Source organism: Nelusetta ayraudi, unplaced genomic scaffold (genome assembly GCF_046127955.1).
Source record: "Nelusetta ayraudi isolate G7.1 ecotype Tasmania unplaced genomic scaffold, CSIRO-AGI_Nayr_v1 ptg000011l, whole genome shotgun sequence".
NCBI lineage: Eukaryota > Metazoa > Chordata > Actinopteri > Tetraodontiformes > Monacanthidae > Nelusetta > Nelusetta ayraudi.
Window position 1 is genome coordinate 15,042,562 of NW_027466061.1, and position 20,928 is coordinate 15,063,489.

The 20,928-nt window shown below is 41.5% G+C and overlaps 3 protein-coding genes across 4 annotated transcripts; 1 reads left to right on the forward strand and 2 right to left on the reverse strand.

The window, feature by feature from the left end:
- Positions 1–3,014: 3,014 nt before the first annotated feature.
- On the reverse strand, positions 3,015–10,535 carry ubxn7 (UBX domain protein 7). Its single transcript, XM_076021362.1, has 11 exons — positions 10,342–10,535; positions 8,808–8,961; positions 8,566–8,630; positions 8,373–8,438; positions 8,119–8,231; positions 7,659–7,805; positions 7,269–7,359; positions 6,191–6,321; positions 5,054–5,555; positions 4,499–4,578; positions 3,015–4,267 (listed from the first exon to the last, which is right to left on the reverse strand). Exons 1-11 carry the CDS (start codon positions 10,445–10,447, stop codon positions 4,106–4,108), a joined length of 1,617 nt encoding a protein of 538 aa, XP_075877477.1. The 5' UTR covers positions 10,448–10,535; the 3' UTR covers positions 3,015–4,105.
- Positions 10,536–13,271: 2,736 nt separating this feature from the next.
- ppp1r7 (protein phosphatase 1, regulatory (inhibitor) subunit 7) lies at positions 13,272–18,099 on the reverse strand. 2 transcript variants are annotated; one of them, XM_076021325.1, is made up of 10 exons: positions 17,971–18,099; positions 17,212–17,307; positions 16,957–17,012; positions 16,782–16,847; positions 15,937–16,067; positions 15,616–15,778; positions 15,329–15,445; positions 15,117–15,221; positions 14,878–14,964; positions 13,272–14,375 (listed from the first exon to the last, which is right to left on the reverse strand). In XM_076021325.1, the coding sequence occupies exons 1-10, from the start codon at positions 18,095–18,097 to the stop codon at positions 14,199–14,201; spliced, it is 1,125 nt and encodes a 374-aa protein (XP_075877440.1). In that variant the 5' UTR covers positions 18,098–18,099; the 3' UTR covers positions 13,272–14,198. The 2 variants fall into 2 exon arrangements, with proteins under 2 accessions (XP_075877440.1, XP_075877438.1); XM_076021323.1 differs by having other exon boundaries at positions 17,881–18,025.
- A 1,194-nt stretch (positions 18,100–19,293) lies between these two features.
- Positions 19,294–20,615, forward strand: arl14 (ADP-ribosylation factor-like 14). The gene has a single exon (XM_076021326.1). The coding sequence runs from the start codon at positions 19,892–19,894 to the stop codon at positions 20,495–20,497; it is 606 nt and encodes a 201-aa protein (XP_075877441.1). The 5' UTR covers positions 19,294–19,891; the 3' UTR covers positions 20,498–20,615.
- Positions 20,616–20,928: the final 313 nt, after the last annotated feature.

The window sequence follows — 20,928 nt, forward strand, 5'->3', positions numbered from 1 at the left end:
CACTTTCCCAAGGGAGCTATGGTGTTGCCACATTGGAAATTCACAGATTTGAACATAATTGGAAGGACCGTATAAGTGTGACTCAATGTTTGACCAGTCAAAAGAAGAACTCAACTTGACCACTTTGGTTCTTTGAGTTAAGAATGCAGGTCAACCTGAGATGCAGCATATTTGGAGTCTTTTGAAATTAGTTTTTAGGAAGGAAGCAGCACTTGATCAAACTCCACTCAGGCTTGAAGTGGCACTGCAGTATATCCCATCTGTCCTCACACAAATGCAGTGCCACGCCCATTGTCCATTTTTGATATTTTACTCCCCAAATGTTTCAGCAAAGTCGGATATACAGTATCTGCTGATGTCAGCATTGAATGAGATTTCATTGATTTTGGAATATGAAACTGTTACTTTCACCTTTTTGTCCCAAGGGCAAATATTTGCTGGTTAACCTTGAGCGGAGTTTCCCAACTGTGATCTTCCAATTTAAATAAAACCTTTATCGAATGTCCGATACTGTGTGCAATCCTTTTTTTTTTCAGGGTGTCTCCTGGCCTTAAAACAAGGTTGTCAGAACTAAAAGAACTCTGTGTTAAGGCTGTGTTAATGAGGTGTGTGTGTGTGTGTGTGTGTGTGTGTGTGTGTGTGTGTGTGTGTGTGTGTGTGTGTGTGTGTGTGTGTGTGTGTGTGTGTGTGTGTGTGTGTGTGCTTTCATGGGCGCTCTGTGCTTTAGAAAGTGGTGCTGATGAGGATTGAGGGGCAAAAATCAGCAATGTATCATTTGAAAAATGGCAACTCGTTACACATTACACAACACGTTGTCTGGATTGTTGTCCATGTTCAAGAGTTCATTGCACAAAATTGCATCTGCACTTAATCACTGAACCCTGACCTTAACCCGGAGCCCATGACCTTATTTGTATCCCGCCCACACATTGGGAATACACAAACTAACCCTGCAATAATGTCACTGATGTGTGCACTTGTGTTAGTGACATGAAATGTTTACAGATGTTTTTACAGCTGCAGCCTGATCACTGAGCAGTTAGATCAGTCTGCGTCAGTCTAGTCCAGCCTTTATTCCATTTGTCCCTCCCGACCCAGAGACTGTCTTGCTGGTGCTTTCAGGCGTTAAGTAGACATTAGTAATTTCTTCTAAATGTCAGTTATCTGTGCCCTGGTTACAGGGAAACTGAGCTCCCCGGAACTGCCGTTAGCTCGACACCCGGCGACGTCACTCAGCCACCTTGTGGAAGCAACAACAACAACAAAAAAGCATCCGTTTCAACCAAACATTTTTAGGAACTTAAGTTTTTAGGTTTTCTGTAGATCTGCACAGTTTCGAGATGTCACAAATGGCACTGATACTTCTTTCAGGTTAGTGACAGCACTCCCAGTCAGGTGTGCATTTCACCATCTAAGGCCGCTGAGTTTTTTCATTCCAAACATGTGAACGGTCCAAGAAAATGTCACTTTTAAAAAGATTGTGAACCCCTTGATTTCTGTGATCAGTGGGCTAAATATGCCATTTTAAGGAGACATTTTTCCCAGAATTAATCTTGTAGGATTGTGCTACAGGAATCTGGAATGCAGATGAAAAATGTGTGTAATTAGTATGGGTGTATAATGGATTGAAACCCTGAAATCATCAAGTAACCACAGTAACTCAGCATCATGTTTCATGACTGCTCAGGGCTCCTGAGCTGCACGTCTTGTGACCCAAAACCTGAACTTTGTGTAATAACATAAATCAGTGTCTCTTCAAACTCCCCGACATCACACGGCCATCACACATTAACCTTCATTGACTTTTCCTTGGAGAATGTGTCGAAATGAGAGGTCAACACCCTTCTTATGCAAGGTGCAAAATAAACAATCCAACGTCGAACACCAGCACAGGGCCCGCGATAATCATGAATTTCTTGGTTGTTTTTATCGGCTGCATTGAGTTGTTCATCACTTTGATTAAAACTGTTGTACTGCTCTGCAAAATCAGTACACAATGCAGTCTGTGCCCCAGTTCAAAACGGAGAATTTGACCTTTGTCTTTGCACATTTGGAGTTGAATCACCATTGATTGAGCACATACAGTACAGCCCCTCCAAACCCCCCTGATATCCCGGCAGGGGAGTGAAAGAGTTCAGTGCTAAATTTTTGCCCTGCCTTCTTCTTGCCCATGACTCCATTTAACAGACAGTGAAGGAATGTGTGCAACAGCGAGAACTCGGGAACAGTGCCGCGTCCTCGGCTGTTTGCACAGCTGTGAGTCCATTTCCTTCAACTCTGACCGTTGCCCTGGGCAGACACAGTTACGTGTATCAGATGGGGGGCCTGCATTAAAGAAGAAGGAATACACATGAAGCACGTGTCAAGTCCCTCTGGGACAAGAAAGTCGACAAGGCATCACTGGTTCTTCCACTTGTGGGTTTAGCGTGGAAAGAAAATGTGTCACGGATCACGGATGGCTGTTGATTGAGAACGGAGGAAATTAACCCCCCCCCCCCTAGTGAGCCTTTCCTCTAATTAAGATAAAGTACAGTATTCATTGCAGTAAATTACTTGTTAACAGTTCTGGACTAGAGCTGGAGCTCATCTACAAGCTATGTGCACAATTAAAAATGCCTTTGAATAAACCTACGAATCAATGAACCATTATAATTAAACAAGACATGGTCAGATAGTAATCGTCTGAGCTGTTGCCTGGTAATTTTTTTGTTTGTTTGTTAATTGAATTTATTGGAAAGATCTTTTGAGACACATTACTGCCACCAGCTGGCAGTAATGATTACATTATTCAGATCCACCTTTCTCAAAAATTGCTGCTAAAATCAACAATTCTCCAACTCTTAAACAGATGTCATGAATTTAAGTAGCACTGGCAGTCTTGACCCATTAGACACTGAAGCGTGAGCGTGCTGACGGGAAAGAAAGACCAATGAAATATAAATTTAGCAAAAAGGCCTTGATGTCAACGCCTGATACAGTTGGTGCGGATCGAAAGAAGTCTTCCCTATATAATGTTAAAATGTCTGCGTGATGATTTATATCATTTTGTTTTGCAAGCGGGTGAGGCTCGTTTTCGGCAGTTGGCAACATTCTTTTTGGCTTTAATCCTGACTGTTGTATAAAAAAAAAAGCAAAAACCTTTTCCCCTCATCCCATCATAGGTAAAATGGAGATGGATGACCAAGTAAATACATACATATAAAAAAAAAAAAGATCAAATAGAACGAGACTTTTTTGGTTGTTATATTTTAACATCAGCATCTTTTCTTGGCAGCATATAAAAAAGGAATGAAACAATAACTACAGCTAAATGTCAGTCTCTCTAAATAATTTCTGTACAGTGTAGGTCCGACTGATGAAATGCACCACTCTCCATTCATTCCCTTCCGTATCAAAAGCTGAATTTGAGGAAAACAACTGACCGCTCTCTAATTGTCAAATAGAAACATCAGTAAAAATGTGCAGATCAACCCAAACCCACTCGGATGTGTATCCAACACATTTTCAGGACACTTCTGGCCCTTCGTCTTTCACTGCCCGTCCCTTACCATTATTTCCATTTTTTTAAGGAAAAAAAAAGTATACGAGAGACCAACATTTGGTCAAATGAACAAGAATGAGCCTCCCTTTGCCTGTCCACAGGTACAGAAAATAACAAGAAGATCTAGAAAATAAACTCTGACATTTAACATCGTCTCTGCATCATCACCTCTGTACAAGTCCCCGGTGCCTCCTCACAAATCACTGCTCTGCACTTTATTTCAATAGAAGTTAAAAGATGTTTGAATTCTTCTCATGGTGTGACTGTGCTCTGAAGTTTTCATCAGAAAAGAATAGACCACATTAAAATGATTCAAGAGCTGGCTTTTCCTTTGTAGAATACTACAAACGGCTTAGGTTGTCAATTTATGAGTACTTAGACTAGTCGAGTGGCAGGGAAGGTTGTCCGTCGAATAAAAGTCTTGGTAAAAACGGAGGGGTGGCCGAAATCCAGGATAAGAGAATGTTATGGTATCAAAGCCGGTGGCGTCCTCCCTGGCCAATTATGAGAGAGTGAGTGAGGTCTATCAGAGATACAAACTAGAGTGAGCGCGTCTCCCGAGAGTTAGTTCCTCTCCTGTACAAATACAGTCTCCTGTGGACAAAGCCCCGCCTCCTGCAGTGTGATGTCATAATCCAAGTGGGCAAGCTTTCTTCTGGGAAAGTTGGTGACAAGTTCGAAGCGTTCGTTAGGGTATCCTTTGGACTGCACGTGTCTGACCAGTGTCTGGAGGTTAGGAAGACAGAATCAACAATTAGTGTTCAAACTGCAACAGCACGTGCTGATTTTTCTCTCTTTTTTTTTTTCTTTCTTAAAGTTCACCAAAATAGGCATCCTAAGTCCTTGACAGAAACAAAATTAAAGGATCGAGGCCACAATTACATTTTCAAAACATATGAAACCCCAACAAATCCTTCCCTCCAGCGTCCTAACAATGTTCTCCTAATGGCTGCTCACCAGAAGTTTATCTTTAGAAGACAACGAAATTTGTTCTCTCTGACCATCTGGATACCGGAGCATCAACCTGGCTTTGGGACCTTGCGTAGGGGGGAAAAAACAGAACAGTTTAGAATGGTTTAGTCAAGAAGCAAGATATTTGTTTTAAAAGGCTCCTCAAAACAACAAAGTCTGAGTGAAAACATTGCATATGTTAAAACGCTTCATTAATTTTTTTAAACACTGAATTGTAGTTATTTATTTGGAAAATATCAATTAATTCTTGTTAATGACATGATCAGACCTCAACATTTTCTATGGTCGAGAACCTGAACTATCATGTCATAATTATTCATTCTTGAGCTTTCATATTATTCAGGTGCAAAACTGGCTTGATAAAGACCTCAACACCTAATATGACCTTTTACGTATAGCCTCTGTAAATACTGTGAACATGTCCCAACTCTGACGGACAAAAGAAGAGGCAGAGAGATGTGTCAGTTTTAGCTGAAACAGTAGTGTAGTGAATGTAGTGGATGTCCCAAATACATTTTATAGGTTCTGTCTGCAATGTACCGTTGTCATCAAGACAGTCGGCGTTGGTTGGTTGGCTGCAGATGATCTTCGATGGTCCAGGGCTTTCAGATGACGAGGTGCAGTGGTTTGAAGAATCTGCCTCAGACCGAGAAGGACGTGGAGGAGGAGCTGGATGCTCCAGATGGTTCTTTTTGCTCTCCTCTTTCTTGTGACTGTGATTGTTTTCTTTGTACGGAGACTTTCTGTGGGTGGAGGACACACTGTCGGCCTGCAGACGCTGCTGCGGCGCGCTGGCCAGCGGCAGCGGTGAGTGTTTGCTGCTGGAGCTTTTCTCTTCGTGGCAGGCTGGCGCTTCGCCGTCAGAGCCATCGACAGAGATTGGACCCTCGCTGTCAGAGAAGGGCTCCGCATCAGATTCGTCATCTGATCTGGGTGAATCTGGGACATCTGGGGCACTTGAGGACTCGTAGTGGGTCTCCTGTAGCGAGGCCCTGATCGCTGCCTCAAGCTGACTGTCTTCACTGGCGTCAATCAGACTTTCCTACAATGAAAATGCAGGATGAGAAAGTTCAGAAGGGAAATCACTCAGTGTGAGAAAGATGTGCAAGGCCTCTTTAAACAAGCCATAGCTGTGAAATCTGTGCAAATCAATTATTCCTAAAGGTGGCATTATTTGAAATGTCTCTTAACCAAAACTTTCTAATAATTAAATTTGTCAATGACAACGATGACCCCAGAAATGAGAATGCTTTACGCCTTTTTATGAGGTGTGTGCAAAGACACAGTCTTGGTAATTAGCACTTTGTGATATCACAAAGGTGACTGACACTTCTGGTGACCTCAGACTATTTTCGCCCTTCACCACTGAAGTTTCAGTAAAAAATATCTACAGGTTGAAACAAAGCACAAGTATTAGCAATAAGCTAAACCCTGTAGAAAGAGGCAAAAACAATTTGAACGTGCCCTCTCGTGTCTTTTTATTAACACAAGACGATTAAATTAGGAAAGAAAATCCTAACAAAAATGGTAAATGGTGTAATCCTTAATGTGTGATAAAAAATCCCTGATGATATCAGTGCAGCAGATTATTTATTTTTCTACAGTGGAAATTCCAGGAGTCATGCTGTGAAAGAGGTGAGTGAGAATGGTGCAACGTGAGAAGAGAGAGAGACCCACAGAACGAGCGCGTTTGGCTGGGGGTGCGGGGCAGGAAGGACCATCGAGCTGCCCGTGCTCCGCCAGGAAACCCGTCGCCTGCTCCAGAAATGAAGCCACGTCTAGCTGGTTCCACTCCACCATTTTCTGTCCTAGTGTCAATGAATCAAATAACGCAGGTAGGCACACAGTAAACAGCAGAGGAATAGGCCATAACATTGGTCTGAATGTTCCTTTATCTGACCAGAAGACAAGCTGGTTAACAAGCTACATACATTTACACTTACACACAATTGACTATTGCTGGTTCCGTTGTTGCACATAAGAGGACAGTGTGAAACGCAAGAAATTGCTTAAGGGCCTCGTAAAACTAAAACCACTGAAAATCAGTGCAGATAACTTGGTTTTATTATCCTGCACAAATCAGATATATATGTATGTAGCTGGAGCATGAATTGACATTCACCAACAGCCACTGTGTTGATGAAACAAACAATTGCAGATAAAGCTACCTGTGCAGAAGGACTTCAAAGCCCAACAGCTTTGCTATGTCCTCCTACACCAGGGGGATCAAACTCAAATATACAGTGGGCTAAAATGTAAAACTTGGACACAGTCGCAGGCCAACATTGATATTGATTGAATAAAATCTTCCTTTAGATATAACAGTGAACCTTTTTATATGGAATCAAACAAGTTTTCAAGCTTTAACCTGAATATGTAACAAGGCAAAGCTTAATACTATACAAAAAACAACTTCATATTGCACACATACAAAATCGAATTTGTCAAAATAAATGAAATGTAAATAGAAATCATACAACTCTTTTTTAATAATAACATCCTTCAATGAACGTCCTGTCCTGATTGACACTCCAAAATACCAGCAGAGCATTCTGGAAACTGTAGTATTAGCTCTGTATAATAGTGGCAGGCCAGCTATAGTAGTGATTTTGTATTGCCTCGTGGGCCAAGTACAATGACACTGCGGGCCAAAGTTGGCCCGTGGGCCAGAGTCCTACTCTAAATGTAGCTGTTCTGGAAAAAAATAGGCCCAAAAAGCAGATGACAGCGTTGTAAGCAATCCTTGGAGACATACCTGTGCGGGGATCGAGGATGGAAATATAGGGAAACTTGTTCAGCTTATAGAACTGGATGTATCTTTGTCCTTCTTCACTATCATGATATACCTGTCAACACAACATACATAATAAAATCAACTGGAGTAAACTGAAATACACCTATATAAACACCACCAACATGAAGATGTGACTTCTGGGCAAAACTGTTTTGACATCAAAAGAGTGCAGGTGCAGAAGATCTTTCCACCTTTTTGGACAGTTGTGCACCAAGTGAATTATGTTTCAAACTTGCTTGCGTCAGTAACAAAATTAGGTTCTCCTCTGATGTAACAATGGAGCAGATGTGAAGTTACAAACATAAGATGGACACAATATCTGGAGGAAGCATGATGATGATGATGCGTTACCTGCCAAAATATAAAGTGTTCTCTGATGATGGTCTTGACGGCGTCATTACTCCAAACGTCCCTGTTTAAACACTGGCACGCAAAGTCCTGGACATTCTGTATATTTATCATGAGCCACTTGTTCTCTAGTTGTCCACAGTCTTTTGCCTGCAATGTAAAATACAGTACAGTAACTGTATGAGACGTTTCATTTCTTGATCTTTCTGGTGTTAATACATACATTCAAAATGATCTATATTTGTGCATAGCAACCTCATGAGAAGTAGTGGCATTCCAAACACAACTTGATCTCACTAAAGCATCGTGACTGCACCAAGAAAGCAGGCTATTAAATATTCTGACCTGTCACACCTGATTAGCCACCTGTGATCTACATAACCATGATCTGAAATTTCACTCAAAGTTCACACAAACAGAATCAAAGAGTGGCGTGTTAAGTGTCCAGTGAGTGACTTGTTACCGTCTCAAAGCTGCCTTTGTGCATGAGCTCAATGGGTGGACGGAAAAGGTCTGCCAGCGTGCTCAGTTTCTTATCCACTGTGCCACCGTTACGCAGCTCCTGTTCCTGGCGAACTAGAAAGACAGTGTTCAAAAGTCAGTAAAAGAAGCTAGCAACAAGTAAAAAAAAAAAATGTAAAGGAGAGATTTTTTTTTGTGTGTGTTCAAATGTCAGTAAAGGAAACTGGCAAGTTAAGTATATATATAAACATTTACTTGTTTCTGTTTGGAAGTCCCGGAATCCATCAAATATGGATCGTGCAGGTCTTCTTCTCTTTGGCACTACGTCGATGATAAACACATTAGTAAGCATAAACCATGGATGACTCAACAATCACAGCCAGAAACCACAATTTAAGTTCAAATCTAATTGCAAGTGGAAAAAATAACATAGGAGACAATGGATTACCTCCAAATAATGGTTCTGGTTCCACCAGTATGTCCTGCTTTTGGGGAATGGGTGCTCGCACTTCACTGAAACACAAGAAAACACATCAGAATTACAGGAGTGGCATGGTATCACAGATGTTCTTTTTCTACACCAACTTCTGGGTCACTGTTTAAATTGATTCAAAAGTACAAAAAACCCAATACAAAACAAAACAAAAAAATTGTGTAACAAATTGTAACAAAATAATAAAAAAAAATTACTCTGAAGGGGGAGCTCTGCTGCTGGAGGCTGCTGAACTCGAGCTGGTGCTGGGCTCCTGTGCCATACCATCTCCATCCAGGAACATGGTCACTGCCATCTCCAGGTTGTTGTTGCATGCCTCCAACATATGTTGTCCAACACTCTCTGTCGCCCCTACAAAAAAAAAAAAAAAACAGAGAAAAGTAAAAGAGTAAAATCGGCACACTGTAATGAAGCTTGCATAGGGAAAAATGCAATGGACGGACTTCCAAAGTTCATCAATTTAGAGGACTTTGTGGACTTCTGGGTACTACTGCACAAAGAATGTAGCACTTATTTCATGTTGATTGCCTGCCTTTCCGATGAGGTAGAGTTTGGTTTAGTTTGCTAGTTTATTGACAAAAGACTGAGCAACACAACGGTAGCTTGAAATGAATCTATTCGCCTTTACAGATAATGTTGATGTTCGTTTCTTTATTCTTTTAATTTAATGAATCAGTCACAAGACATTCTATTAGACAGCAATCACAAAAATTGCTGATCACTTAAGAGTTAGAAGCTACACTCAAACTTCCCACGTACGGGGTTTGAGACAATTAACTAAATAAACTTGAAAATAAAAAGGCAACTCGACAGCAACCCTTGAAAAGTGGCCGCAGAACAAGCAGGTCAAGCAGTCGATGTTTTAACTGCGTGAACGCGCGCGTGTGCGTGCGTGTGCCAATGTAGCTTTGCTAAGTTAGCGTCACATGCTAATTTAGGGTTTGCAGATGATTGGTCGAATGTGTGCGAATAAAAACAGAAGCTCTGCCAAATGTTTATGCTAAAATGAAACGACATGACTATCAAAACCTGGAAACAACCCGATATATAACGCTGAAATGAAGTCTTTTGGGCAGGTTGCGCCGTTTAGCTACGGACAGCTTTCTGTGTATATACTGCGCATGTCCGTTTCACTTTCCAAGTCTCCGAGGCGAAGCCCCCGAGTTGGATCCTCTCTATTCTCATTTGAAATACACAAAAATGAAGCACTTGCCCTCGCTACGAGGCAAACGTTGCACACGAGGCAGATGTGGCCGAATTATTAGACACAGACAACATGTTCACTCAAGTGGTGTTCTCAACATCCTAGACACAGCAAAGATGTCCAACTGACAACGATGCCAGGCACACGACGACGAAGAAGGCAAAATGCTGGACAGCCGACGTCCATTCCACACTCTCAAACAGCACGCACAGCAGAAAGCTCTGGGGAAATAAGTTCTAGCTTTGCGGAACGCTCAAACCACAACTTCACAGGCAGCGTGCTGTTTGAAATTGGCCGTGGCAAAAAATTATTGGACGCCGATTGTCCTCCGCTTCCTTTTCAGAGTCTTTACACTGGAGTTTATCTGATACTAGCGGTTTCCCCCCATTTGCAGAGCACTGACAGCGGAGGCACCAGAACTAGACTTGCCGTTTGTTTTCGAGGAGGCGCTTTGTCAATGGGACCATGTCTGTAGGATAAGTGAAACCTAGCAAGTAGGCCAAACCTAAAATGATACACTATTTTACCTGTTATTGCTGTGAATTGTTGTATTAACCCATTCACTCCCAGAGCTGAGGAGTCTCCGTGCGCCGCCATCTTACCGCCACAAACAACAACAAAAATGTGGCGCATGCGCTATACCATCCTTTTCGAGTACGCGGCGCGAGCGCCATGCGTCACCGGAAAAGCGTCGCTTCGGTTGTGGGTTACGTAGTTTGATCGTTTTAAATCCTCCCGCGTTTCTGTTTTATGCGCTCTTCCAGTTCATTTTACTTGTAAACGAAAAACGCTTGTTGATCTATTTTGCAGATGGTTCCAATTGCGTCGCATTAGTTTTGTTTTTTTGAAAAGAGGAAACAGTCTTAAAAGGATCAAAGTCAAATAGAACATTCTTTTAAGTTTTTTTTTTTTGGTTTAAAACACATGCAGCTACACGTGGAAAACTGTAGATGACTCAATTCTGATTCATTTACTTCATAAAACGTAGTTATGTATTTATTAGGTGTTGACAGTGATCTTGTGTGTCATTAGGTTTGAAAAAATGAGACAAAAGAGTTTGCATGTTCTCCGTGTGTGCGTGGGTTCTCTCCGGGTTCTCCGGCTTCCTACCACAGTCCAAAAACAGGCATGTGAGGTCAATTGGGAAGTCGTGAGTTGTGTGAGCGTGAGTGCGAATGGTTGTCTTTGTTGCTTGTTGGAACTGAGGCATTCAAAGTAGGGCTGTGTTAGAGAAAGATACAGATGCTTTTATTTTTTATCCCATGATATACTTAAAGATGCTTTTATATTTTATCTCACGATACGTTTATAAATGATATACTTATAAATGCTGCAAATAAAATGTAATAGCCACAGCTTTGGAGCCGACATTCCACAGGTGAAAAACAAAGCCGGCCGGATGGAAGACTTGGGTGCAAGGCGGCGAGGGAGTCAAGGAACAGCTTGAGCGCACTCGACTTGGGAGGCCAATTATACCAAGTCTTCCTCGTGATGACGAAAAGAGGAACGTGGGAGAAGAAGATGGTGTAGCAAAACAGGACACAGCCGGTACCTGTTTTTGCCAGGCTCAGCTCTACAGCAGAAACCACATTTTTTGATACTAACGTGTGTCTCATCATCCAACCTTAGACTAACCCAACCCATGTAACCAGGAACCGCCCTAATCGTAATAAAAAGAGGCTTGCAAACGGAGGCAGAGTGGGGTAGATGGACAGTAACTGATGTTGCCCTCCGTCACTGCTCTCCTCGCTAGAAAGATATACTGACTCCTGTGTGTTTCTTTTATACTTTGTAGGTTTGAACCTGACAGGCTGAGATTAAAAAGCTTTTACTTAAGCACGGCCAAACTAAAAAATAGCTGTTGTGTTGCGGCCTGTGGGCCTTCATCAGTGCTGATAAGTTTGTCTCCATGTGGTCCAGTGATGAACTGGTGACTTGTCCAGGGTGGCACCCTGCCTTCGCCCTCAGGATAGGCTCCAGGAGACCTCCACATCCCTTTTGCCCGTAAGATGCACCTCCAGGCTCAAGGCCTACAGCATTAATGAAACGCTGACATGACTCAATGTCTAAATCTTCCCAGCAGAGATAATGTCCAGCTAGAGGGCAAGCAAGTGCAGAATGCCAAACTAAGTATGCTGCCCCCCTGCTCTGTGGTCCACTGCCACTGCAACTCTGTGGTGCTTGAGTTGTTTGACAAGGGCCTACAGGTGGACCGGAGAGGGCAGTGTGTGCAGGATGGCACGCTCAGGAGGGGAACAATTCAGTATCTGGACTCACTCGTGCAAATTTCAAAAGTTAGTTCGTACATATGAGTTTTGTAGAGTGAAAAAAGTGTTAACTGTGAACTTACTTATAAAAAATAGGACTGTGATAGAAAAAAAAAAAAAATCACAAAAACAGATACCCCCCCCCCCCCCCGCTGCGATCATAACAAAAAATGTTACTAGACTAAAGATAAAATGTCAAGTAACTAAAAAAAAACAATGAGAGATAGTAGTTTTTTTTATTCTTATTTGTATAATACATTCAGTTTAAAATAATCTTCTACCCGTCCCAAACCTGAAGAATCTCTTAACAACAAACTACAACAAGCTGCTCATTCGATGACCAATTAGGATAAAAATCGTATTTAACATGTCACAAAAAAGTGTTGTACTGCATCAATAAACAAAATAAGGTAAACTTATTAAAGGATTAAAATATTATGACACATCATATACCCACATTGTACTTCACATCAGGTGGGCAAACCTTCAAGTCACTGTATTTAAAAACTTTTACAGAATCATTTCCTTGAATTACATGTAATGTCTGTACATTTTGCCAGTAGTCTTATGGAGGTTTAATTAAGTGCTTTAATTGCTCAGTTGAGTTTTGCCAAGTTTATTAAACATGCATGATGTCCTTTACAATATTAAAATAAATACATTGAAAACGGGGCCAATTTACAAGAAAAGTTAAATACAAGTGCATTGTTTTTGGTCTGCTCACTGTCATTAGTACAGCAGATTCTATAATGTAATGTAAGATAGATATGGATAATACCTTGCACAGACTGCAATTAGCATAGCATTCTCAGTGTAAATCCAAAAAAGTACTTGAGTCCATTTTTTTGCGCTAAATTTGGCCAAATTTTCCTTTCATTTCAACTATGCACTCGCCACCCATGTTAAATATTGGATTAATTTGCACGTCCACTAAATCGTGCCGCTTTACAAATCTGTCCCTTCTTACAAGCCAGAAAAACTAAAAATGTGTTTAAAAAACTATTGGCAGTTTATCTTACATTTATGCATGACGTCAATTCACCTCAGAAAACAATGAACAATCTCCTCATCACATAATCCAACTCGACACCAACTCTCTTCAGCTGAATCAAATGGAACCTAAACCTGTGAAAAGCCTGACCACATTCTGAACAAAAACAATGGATGATTGTGAGTCTTCACAGATGTGATGACTTTTACATTCTCAAGTTTTATTTTACTGCAGAGATCATGCTTAAAACAAACAAACAAACAAAATGAAACAAGTGTCTGACAGCCGTCAAACACTTACAGGAAGGATCAGAAAGGCTGCTGGACATCAAAATGAATCCTATTATTTCGTTGTTATTGTTATTACCATTATTATTAACACTTTGATTCAGATTAGCACTGTTCACCTTAACAATGCTAACTTTTGAAGGACAACTTCCCAGACCCAACTTGAATCTGCAGGCGTCCATGCATGTCTCTGTAACTGTCCGGAGTCACCTTCAAAGGTCTGAAGCAAGTTGGAATCAAATGAGGAGATTGGCAGTACTGACAAAAGATAATATGGAGATTCTGTTCTACAATGGAATTTCCCTTTAAAGCGGATATCTGAGTGTCCTTTTTTTAAAACTATGGATCGTATTGTAAACAGTCTCCACCCATGGATGTACAGAGACGGGACGGCGTGCCCGTTTCGTGACATTTTGGCCTTCCCTCACATTGGATGCTTTCTCTTCTCATGTGATTGCAGTGCAACGGAAGCAACGGAAGTGGTGCTAATGCCATTGCACCTTGTTTCTGTCAACCACATGCAAAACAGTCAAGAAAGCAAATAGCAAAGGACAACTCAAGAAACCGTTGTGGATGTGTGGGTGCAATTTTCCTGCCGTCTATATCCAGTCTAATAATCAAGACCATGGCGTGAGTGAGTGAGTGCACACACGTGTGTCAAATGAGGTGTGGGTGAGTTCAAAGTTGGAATACGTGTTTGCGAACGGAGTGACTGCACAATTCAGTGAGGCAGGTGTGTGTTCAGAATGACGTATGCTTCTTTTTTTCTTTTGCAGGTAGGGCAGGCAGGGCGGGAGCAGCGAACACTGAAACCAGCAGGTGAACTGTACACTGGCGCCTCAAAAGCGGATGAAGGTGGCATCGATCTGGCGAATGCTGGGCAGCGCCAGCATGATCTTTCGCCGGTACTGCGGGTCCTTCTGTAGCGGGTTTCTTTCAAGGTAGACCGTCTCCAGAGACTTAGCGTTCTTCAGCTCATCCAGATCCGACCAGTTGTCTATCTGATTATCATTCATCTGGGTGGAGATCAAAGAAGGCCAATGAGATAACAATATTGGGTGCGGAGGATGTGAGGATCATAAAACGAATACAAACACTTTTCTATCATTTGTCCAACAGAAGCCTCATGAGTAGCCTGATCACTAACAGAACAATTTCTCTCTCTCAGTATTTATATGATAATTCCAATAGGTGTCCCACAAACACAAGTTACGATTCTAAATAAATAATGCAAATGACGATAGCGGTGAATGGTTACACAGAAGTGGCATGCCACAGTGACGTGACCAACGACAGTTTCAGAGCATTGGTTTCGTCTTGGGTGGCTCTCTGTCTTTTTGCAACCAACTTTAAGTCAAAAAGTCAATTTTTCTACCATAATATTTTCTTAAAAAACAAAAAATGTATGAATGACCAGAAATCTGAAGTGTGGAGTGCTTAGAGGGGTCAGAGTACTCTAAAGGTGCAGCCCAATTCCTATAATTGAATAAAAAGGAATTATCTGCATACGGCCCTTACCCAGAACTCCTGCAGGTCAGTTAGGTGACTGATGTTTTCGATTCTCTTTATTCGGTTTGCTGCAATGTCCAGGGTGGTAAGTTTTTTCTGTGAACAACAGAAAGTTTGTTTACAAAACAAACTTGTTCTGGCATGCCCCTTTGTGTGCATGTAAGTACATTCTTCACAGCCAGCAAAATGCAAGGAACATTTTTCACACAGTATTTTCGAACAAGGTCGCTGGACTTTCTAAGACTTACATTGTTTTCCAAACCCTCAATGACCTCAATGCCGTTGTGGCTTAGATAGAGCTCCTTGAGATTAAGAAGATTCTGTAGACCTTCGATTTTCGTGATCCGGTTACTCTGCAAAGAAATGTGAATTAGACGTTGATGACTGATGTGATCTATGAGCTTTTCCTCCTTTTAATTGTCAGTACTCAGCTTTTAGAAAGGGTCTGTTGGGACAATACCTGAATGCTTAAGACAGAAAGGTTGTGCAAACCATCAAGGTTCTGAAACTTAGTGATTTTATTAGTTCCAAGAAACAAACTTTGCAAAGATGATAGTGTATCCAGGTTCTCTATGACCTGTGGGGAAACAAAAACACAATAAAAACAAGGAAATACAATAACTTCATATGTTTGCTGCCAAAGTCCAAAAATGCCTAATCATGTGAAATTATTATAGTGAAGCATGATTTCCCCCCCTGTATTAACACATTAGCTTCAGCCATGGAATCCTGTTGAGTCTGTCATACCCGGATGCGATTGGAGCCCAGCTCCAGCATCTCCAGGCCTGTGAAGTGCTCCAGGTTGGCAATGCTGCCGATTTTGTTGTGAAGCAGAAACAGTTTCTTCACCCGTGTCAGTCGTTCCAAACCCTCCACTTTCCTCAGAAGGTTGAAGGACACATCGAGTAGCCTGTAATAAATCTGGCTTTGTCAGTCACATTCAAATGCTTCGACAAACACATTGCGCAAGCGTAGAGAGTAGAGCAGTGCACAAATTAACCTCTGCTATCAGGGGTCAACACGTGAAAATGAAAGGGAAGAAGCCCTATTTTCCCCCACCACACTTACTCTAAGTCTGCGAGGCCGTGTAGGTTCTCCAGCTTGCGGATCTGATTGTCGTAGAGATCCAGTTCCCGCAGAGAAGTCAAACCGTCAAGGTTCTCGATCTTTTTAATGAGATTCTGTCGTAAGGAAAGTGTCTGCACACAAGACAGATAGAAGAAAACTTAAAAGATGCAATTATTGCCTGCATTTTGTTATAATGGCAGAATCAGTGATATTTAAAAAAATAAAAATAAAAAATATATACATATATACATACATATATATATATATATACATATATATATATATATATATATATATATATATATATATATATATATATATATATATACATACATATATATATATATATATATATATGGGCGATTACGGACAAAAATAAAATCCTGATTTTTTTTTCTCTGAAAACTTGATTTTCGATTTTGAATTATTTAAAAAAAAAAAATTTTTTTGGGGGGGGTAAATCTTGTTAAATATGCTATACAAAAACGGGGCAAGTGCATGTTGTACGCGACTTTGGAAAAATATTTTACTAACAGGTAGTGGCGAGGGCAGTAAACGGAATCATTTCCTGGTTTTAACACCTGCTATGGCTACTGCAGATTCGAGGAAAAAAAGGTGGCCAGTTAACAAGTTCTTGAGGGGGGAGGAGGACTACGGTACCCAAGAGGCGCTGCTTTTCCGATTTTCCTCTTGTGAACATCGTCTTGACTTAAAAATTCCGATTTTGATTTAAAATCGATTAATCACACAGCCCTACTATATATATATGTAATATATGTATATATAAAACCAAACCATTACTGAGACACTCACTGAAAGATGCTTGGAATGTGAAGGTTACTTACCTTGGCCTTTTGTAGGACCTCCAATCCTTCAATCTTTCCAATCCTACAGTGAACAAGATCAATATCCTAGAACACAAGGTTGTTAGAAGGTGCAATAGAAGAAGAGTTTAGCTTAACAGTAGTGATAAAAGTGATGGTTTAGTGGTGTCTGTGGCATTAAAGACAGTCTTCTTACCTCTTCCTCTGGATCCAAGGTTATGGTGTCCATGTCAACAGGAGACTCTTCTTTGACTTTAGGGGAGGATCAGGACGGTATACATTTCACACAGTATAAGTGTATTGTCACACTGATATATCAGATTTGTCCGGCTGACATTTGAATCAACATGAATAGCTTTATGATGTTGAAACCAAAACCCATTTATCTGAAACTGTACTGGGCCTCTGTGCAGTGTAAATGCTGCTGTGCTGTAGCTGTAAGTGGGTTTACCTGTGTCAGGTGGCTGACTGGGGTCCACATCGCCGTTGATGCTCCTCCTCCTGGTCTCATCATCTCCAGATTCCTCAGACTCACCCCTTCGGTCCACTGTGGTCGACAGGCAAGAAATAAAAAAGGATTAAGCTTGCACGCAGTTGCACATGCAGACCAACTATCTGATTAGCGTTGACAGATGTTGATGCTGCACTGACACAAACATGGACTACGCCTTGCTCCACCTCATCCACCGTGGAGTGAGATGAAGTAATGTGAAGGATTTAATGTAAGCGTGGGTGGGATGCTTTAGCAGCTTCGAGCAGTTATCGTAGTAAAGCTATAGCACATTCAGTACATGATTATTAGAGAGCAGATGCGTCATTCCAGTCAACCCGCTCTGAAGTACCTACACATGGGCTAAAAAAAAAAATCCGTCGGCTAGCTAGAAACTGATTCAAACGTATCAACAAAAATGGGCAGCTCGGTTCAAACTAAACAAAACATACAATCCGAGCGAGTGGGTCCGGACGAGGCCATCAACCTATTATTACTCGGACAACGTTACAAAACAACGCCAGGGAGCGACAAATGTTGTTAGCCTCTAGCTAGCCAGCCAGCCAGCCAGCCATCCAGCGGTGAATGTCTGGCTGCTGACGAGGAGGGTTTATGGCGGCTCAGGCTCACTGGAAATTTGAACGAGTTTCTCCGGAAATGTTGCCAGTCGACCCAGTAAGTTCGGGCATGCCACGGCAGGACCTCCAGATACGAACTCACCTTCCATTTCTTGAAGCTCACCAACAGACCGCGAAGCCATGTTTCCTGTAAACAGTCCTGACAACCGTTCAGCCAATCCGATGAAAGCAGATAACGCGTCCGCACACAGGAGGGCGCTCAATCTCATACTTTAACATTAATGTGCCGGTCTAAAAACCAAAGGAAGACGCATTTCCGCCACAGAAAAACGAGATTTATTTTATTTGTTTATTTATTTATTTATTTATTTATTTTTTAAAGAAAAGGACTTGCAGCCTTGACATGTTTGACGTAATAATTAAAGTATTATTCCAACATCTCAGAATAATTATAGACTACAAAGTCACGATTTTGAGAAAGCAGTTTTATTTATTTTTAAGAAACCATACATTATTTAAATCTTCATCATTTTCAGATGACTTATTTTAGATGACTAAAAATGGCATTATTTTTTGACAAAATGTTCTTAGTATTTGAAGACCATTCTGAGAAATTACCTTTATTTAATTTTATTTATTTATTTTAAAAAATGGACTTGTAAAAAGACCAGAAAGAACAACCTGTGTTTGCATTGGACTGTGGAGCATTATAGGCCCAATTGAGAAATTTTTCTAAACAGTAATTTCAATTATAGAATATGCCTCACAGTGAATCATATGCAATAATAATGATATGTACTGTATATGAAAAAATATATTTGATAATCACTGAAGTAAGGGATAGATTTAGTCCAAATGAGGATGCTGCTACTGCTGCTGCTGCTGATTGTTGTTGTTTATTACTTTTTCCGGTGGAAGCTAAACTGTAAGAAAATAGAAAGTAATACATGCATGTTAAAATGTAACCTTTTCAAAACCAGTCTCCTTTCTCATGACAAGCATAAGCCCTTAAAAGGAAGACCGTACACACTTTGTATTATGCAAACATAATGTTCCTGCTTTATTCATCTAGACAATGTTTCAGAAGAGCCTAATGGTTGTGTGACTGCATATTTTGGCAAATGGAACAAATGCAATAAAGAAATACAAGCTTTTACTGCAATAGTGGCTGTTTAATGTTCTCATTAACTAATTGCATTTTAAAACATTTGTAGTTAGATCACTTTGTGCTACAGACTAAGTAACTCAAATTGTGCCTGAGCTTTCATGATTTTATTGTGACATCACAATGTCCATCCATCTATTTTGAACACCCACTTCTGAATTCAGGGTTACAGGGGTCTGCTGGAGCCTCTCCCAGCTGTCATAGGGCAAAGGCAGGGTGACACCCTGAACAAGTCACTTTGAGTTTCCAATTCACCTTACATATTTGAACAGCGGGAGGAAGCCAGAGAACCCGGAGAGAACCCATGCAGACACAGATATCATAACTTAAAACTGTTAAAAATATGTGAAGAATAGGATGTTAAAAAACCATAGTAATGATTTTTCAGCTTTCTTCCATTGTGCTATTAGGCCCTATGCCCACAGGGCATTGACTTCTGAAAATGATCTGACCTCCTGTTACACTTTTATGATTTTGTTATTTTCATCAAAGGACCTTTGTGTTTATGATCTCATATATAACAATTAATCTGTGGAACAGCAGTTGAGCCATATAGTGTTTTCACCTCTGACACAATTCAGCAGCAGCGCTTATTTGGGGAATTTGACAGGATATGGTTCATAACAGAGTGATACGATTAGAGACGCCGATGGACATCTCGCCCACAGGACATGCCTGCATGACTCCCGTTTATAATGGTAAATAAATAAGGTAAATTATCTATTTGCCATAAACCTTGGCCCCTGCTAGGACGCGTTATCGGCGAGCTGCGTGTCATAGACAGCGCGGACTTAATGGCTTAACTATTAAACTTCTGCAAACACTTCCAACTCGGGCTCAGTGAGAGGAGGGCGGTTGTCCCGTAACGAGTCGACGGTCCATTTCTCCAAAAGTCACCATGGGACTGCTCGGATCCAAACAACCGCAAGCCCAAATCGTCATGCTGGGTCTGGACAACGCCGGCAAGTCGACGCTGCTCTACAAGCTCAAGCACGACGGGAGCGTCACCACGGTGCCCACGATCGGCTTCAACGTGGAGATGATGGACGCGATGAAGAATCGGAGGAACATCGCCGTCACCGTGTGGGACGTGGGCGGCCAGAGGGGGATGCGCGAGCACTGGAAGAGCTTCCACCACGACGCCGCGGCCGTGGTGTTCGTCGTGGACAGCTCGGACCTGGAGCGCCTGGACGAGGCGCGCCGCGAACTGGAGAACACGCTGCGTAGCGAGCAGCTGCGCGGCCGCCCGCTGGTGCTGGTCGCCAACAAGCAGGACGTGAGCGGCGCGCTGACGGTCACCGAGATCAGCGACAGGTTCAACCTTAGGAAGCTGTGCCCCGACCGCGGCTGGTTCGTCCAGCCCTGCTCCGCGTCGACGGGCTACGGGGTGGAGGAGGCCTTCAAGCGCGTGGTGCAAATGGCCAAGCTGCCGTCGGACCCTGGGGCGATGAAAGACAACATCAAGGGAACGGTGCACTACATCAGAACAAACAGCAGGCAATAGTCTGCGCTTTTATTTATATTTGATATACACCCCTTTGCACTCCAAATCTTCAACAGCATGTTTCATTTTGAGACCAATTCTCTTTCATATCAATAAATTACTTTAAAGAGCTTTAAAGACCTCAACAGATTCTGCTTTAGCCTTGTTTTTTTTTGTACAATTCAATGATGGTAGTGGTTATTAGTAGCATTCACAAACAAGAATGAGTGCATGAATAGTGTAGTATATATACTACGCTAAATATTGTTCTCAATAGTGGACAATCATTTTTGTATCACATTATATTTGAAACTTAAAGCTGTGGTGTAGTGGGTATGTGGGTATACTCTTAATTCATGCCTTTTTAAAGCAACCCATTCAGCAAAGGAAAAACGCCCGGATGACCATCAGATGGGATTGAGAAGTGGGGATACCCTGTGCTGACTAAAAAA

Bases quoted from the DNA above. Each gene is read 5' to 3' on its own strand.
- ubxn7 (XM_076021362.1), bottom strand. From the start codon at position 10,447: ATGCGCCACATTTTTGTTGTTGTTTGTGGCGGTAAGATGGCGGCGCAC. The intron at 6,322-7,268 runs GTATGTCTCCAA...CATTGACACTAG, and splicing joins CATCCTCGATCCCCGCACAG to GACAGAAAATGGTGGAGTGG. The intron at 4,579-5,053 runs GTACATTGCAGA...CCCCTACGCAAG, and splicing joins CGACTGTCTTGATGACAACG to GTCCCAAAGCCAGGTTGATG.
- ppp1r7 (XM_076021323.1), bottom strand. From the start codon at position 18,010: ATGGCTTCGCGGTCTGTTGGTGAGCTTCAAGAAATGGAAGGTGAGTTC. The intron at 15,779-15,936 runs GTAAGTGTGGTG...GATTTATTACAG, and splicing joins CACGGCCTCGCAGACTTAGA to GCTACTCGATGTGTCCTTCA. The intron at 14,376-14,877 runs GTAAGGGCCGTA...ATCTCCACCCAG, and splicing joins CTGACCTGCAGGAGTTCTGG to ATGAATGATAATCAGATAGA.
- arl14 (XM_076021326.1), top strand. From the start codon at position 19,892: ATGGGACTGCTCGGATCCAAACAACCGCAAGCCCAAATCGTCATGCTG.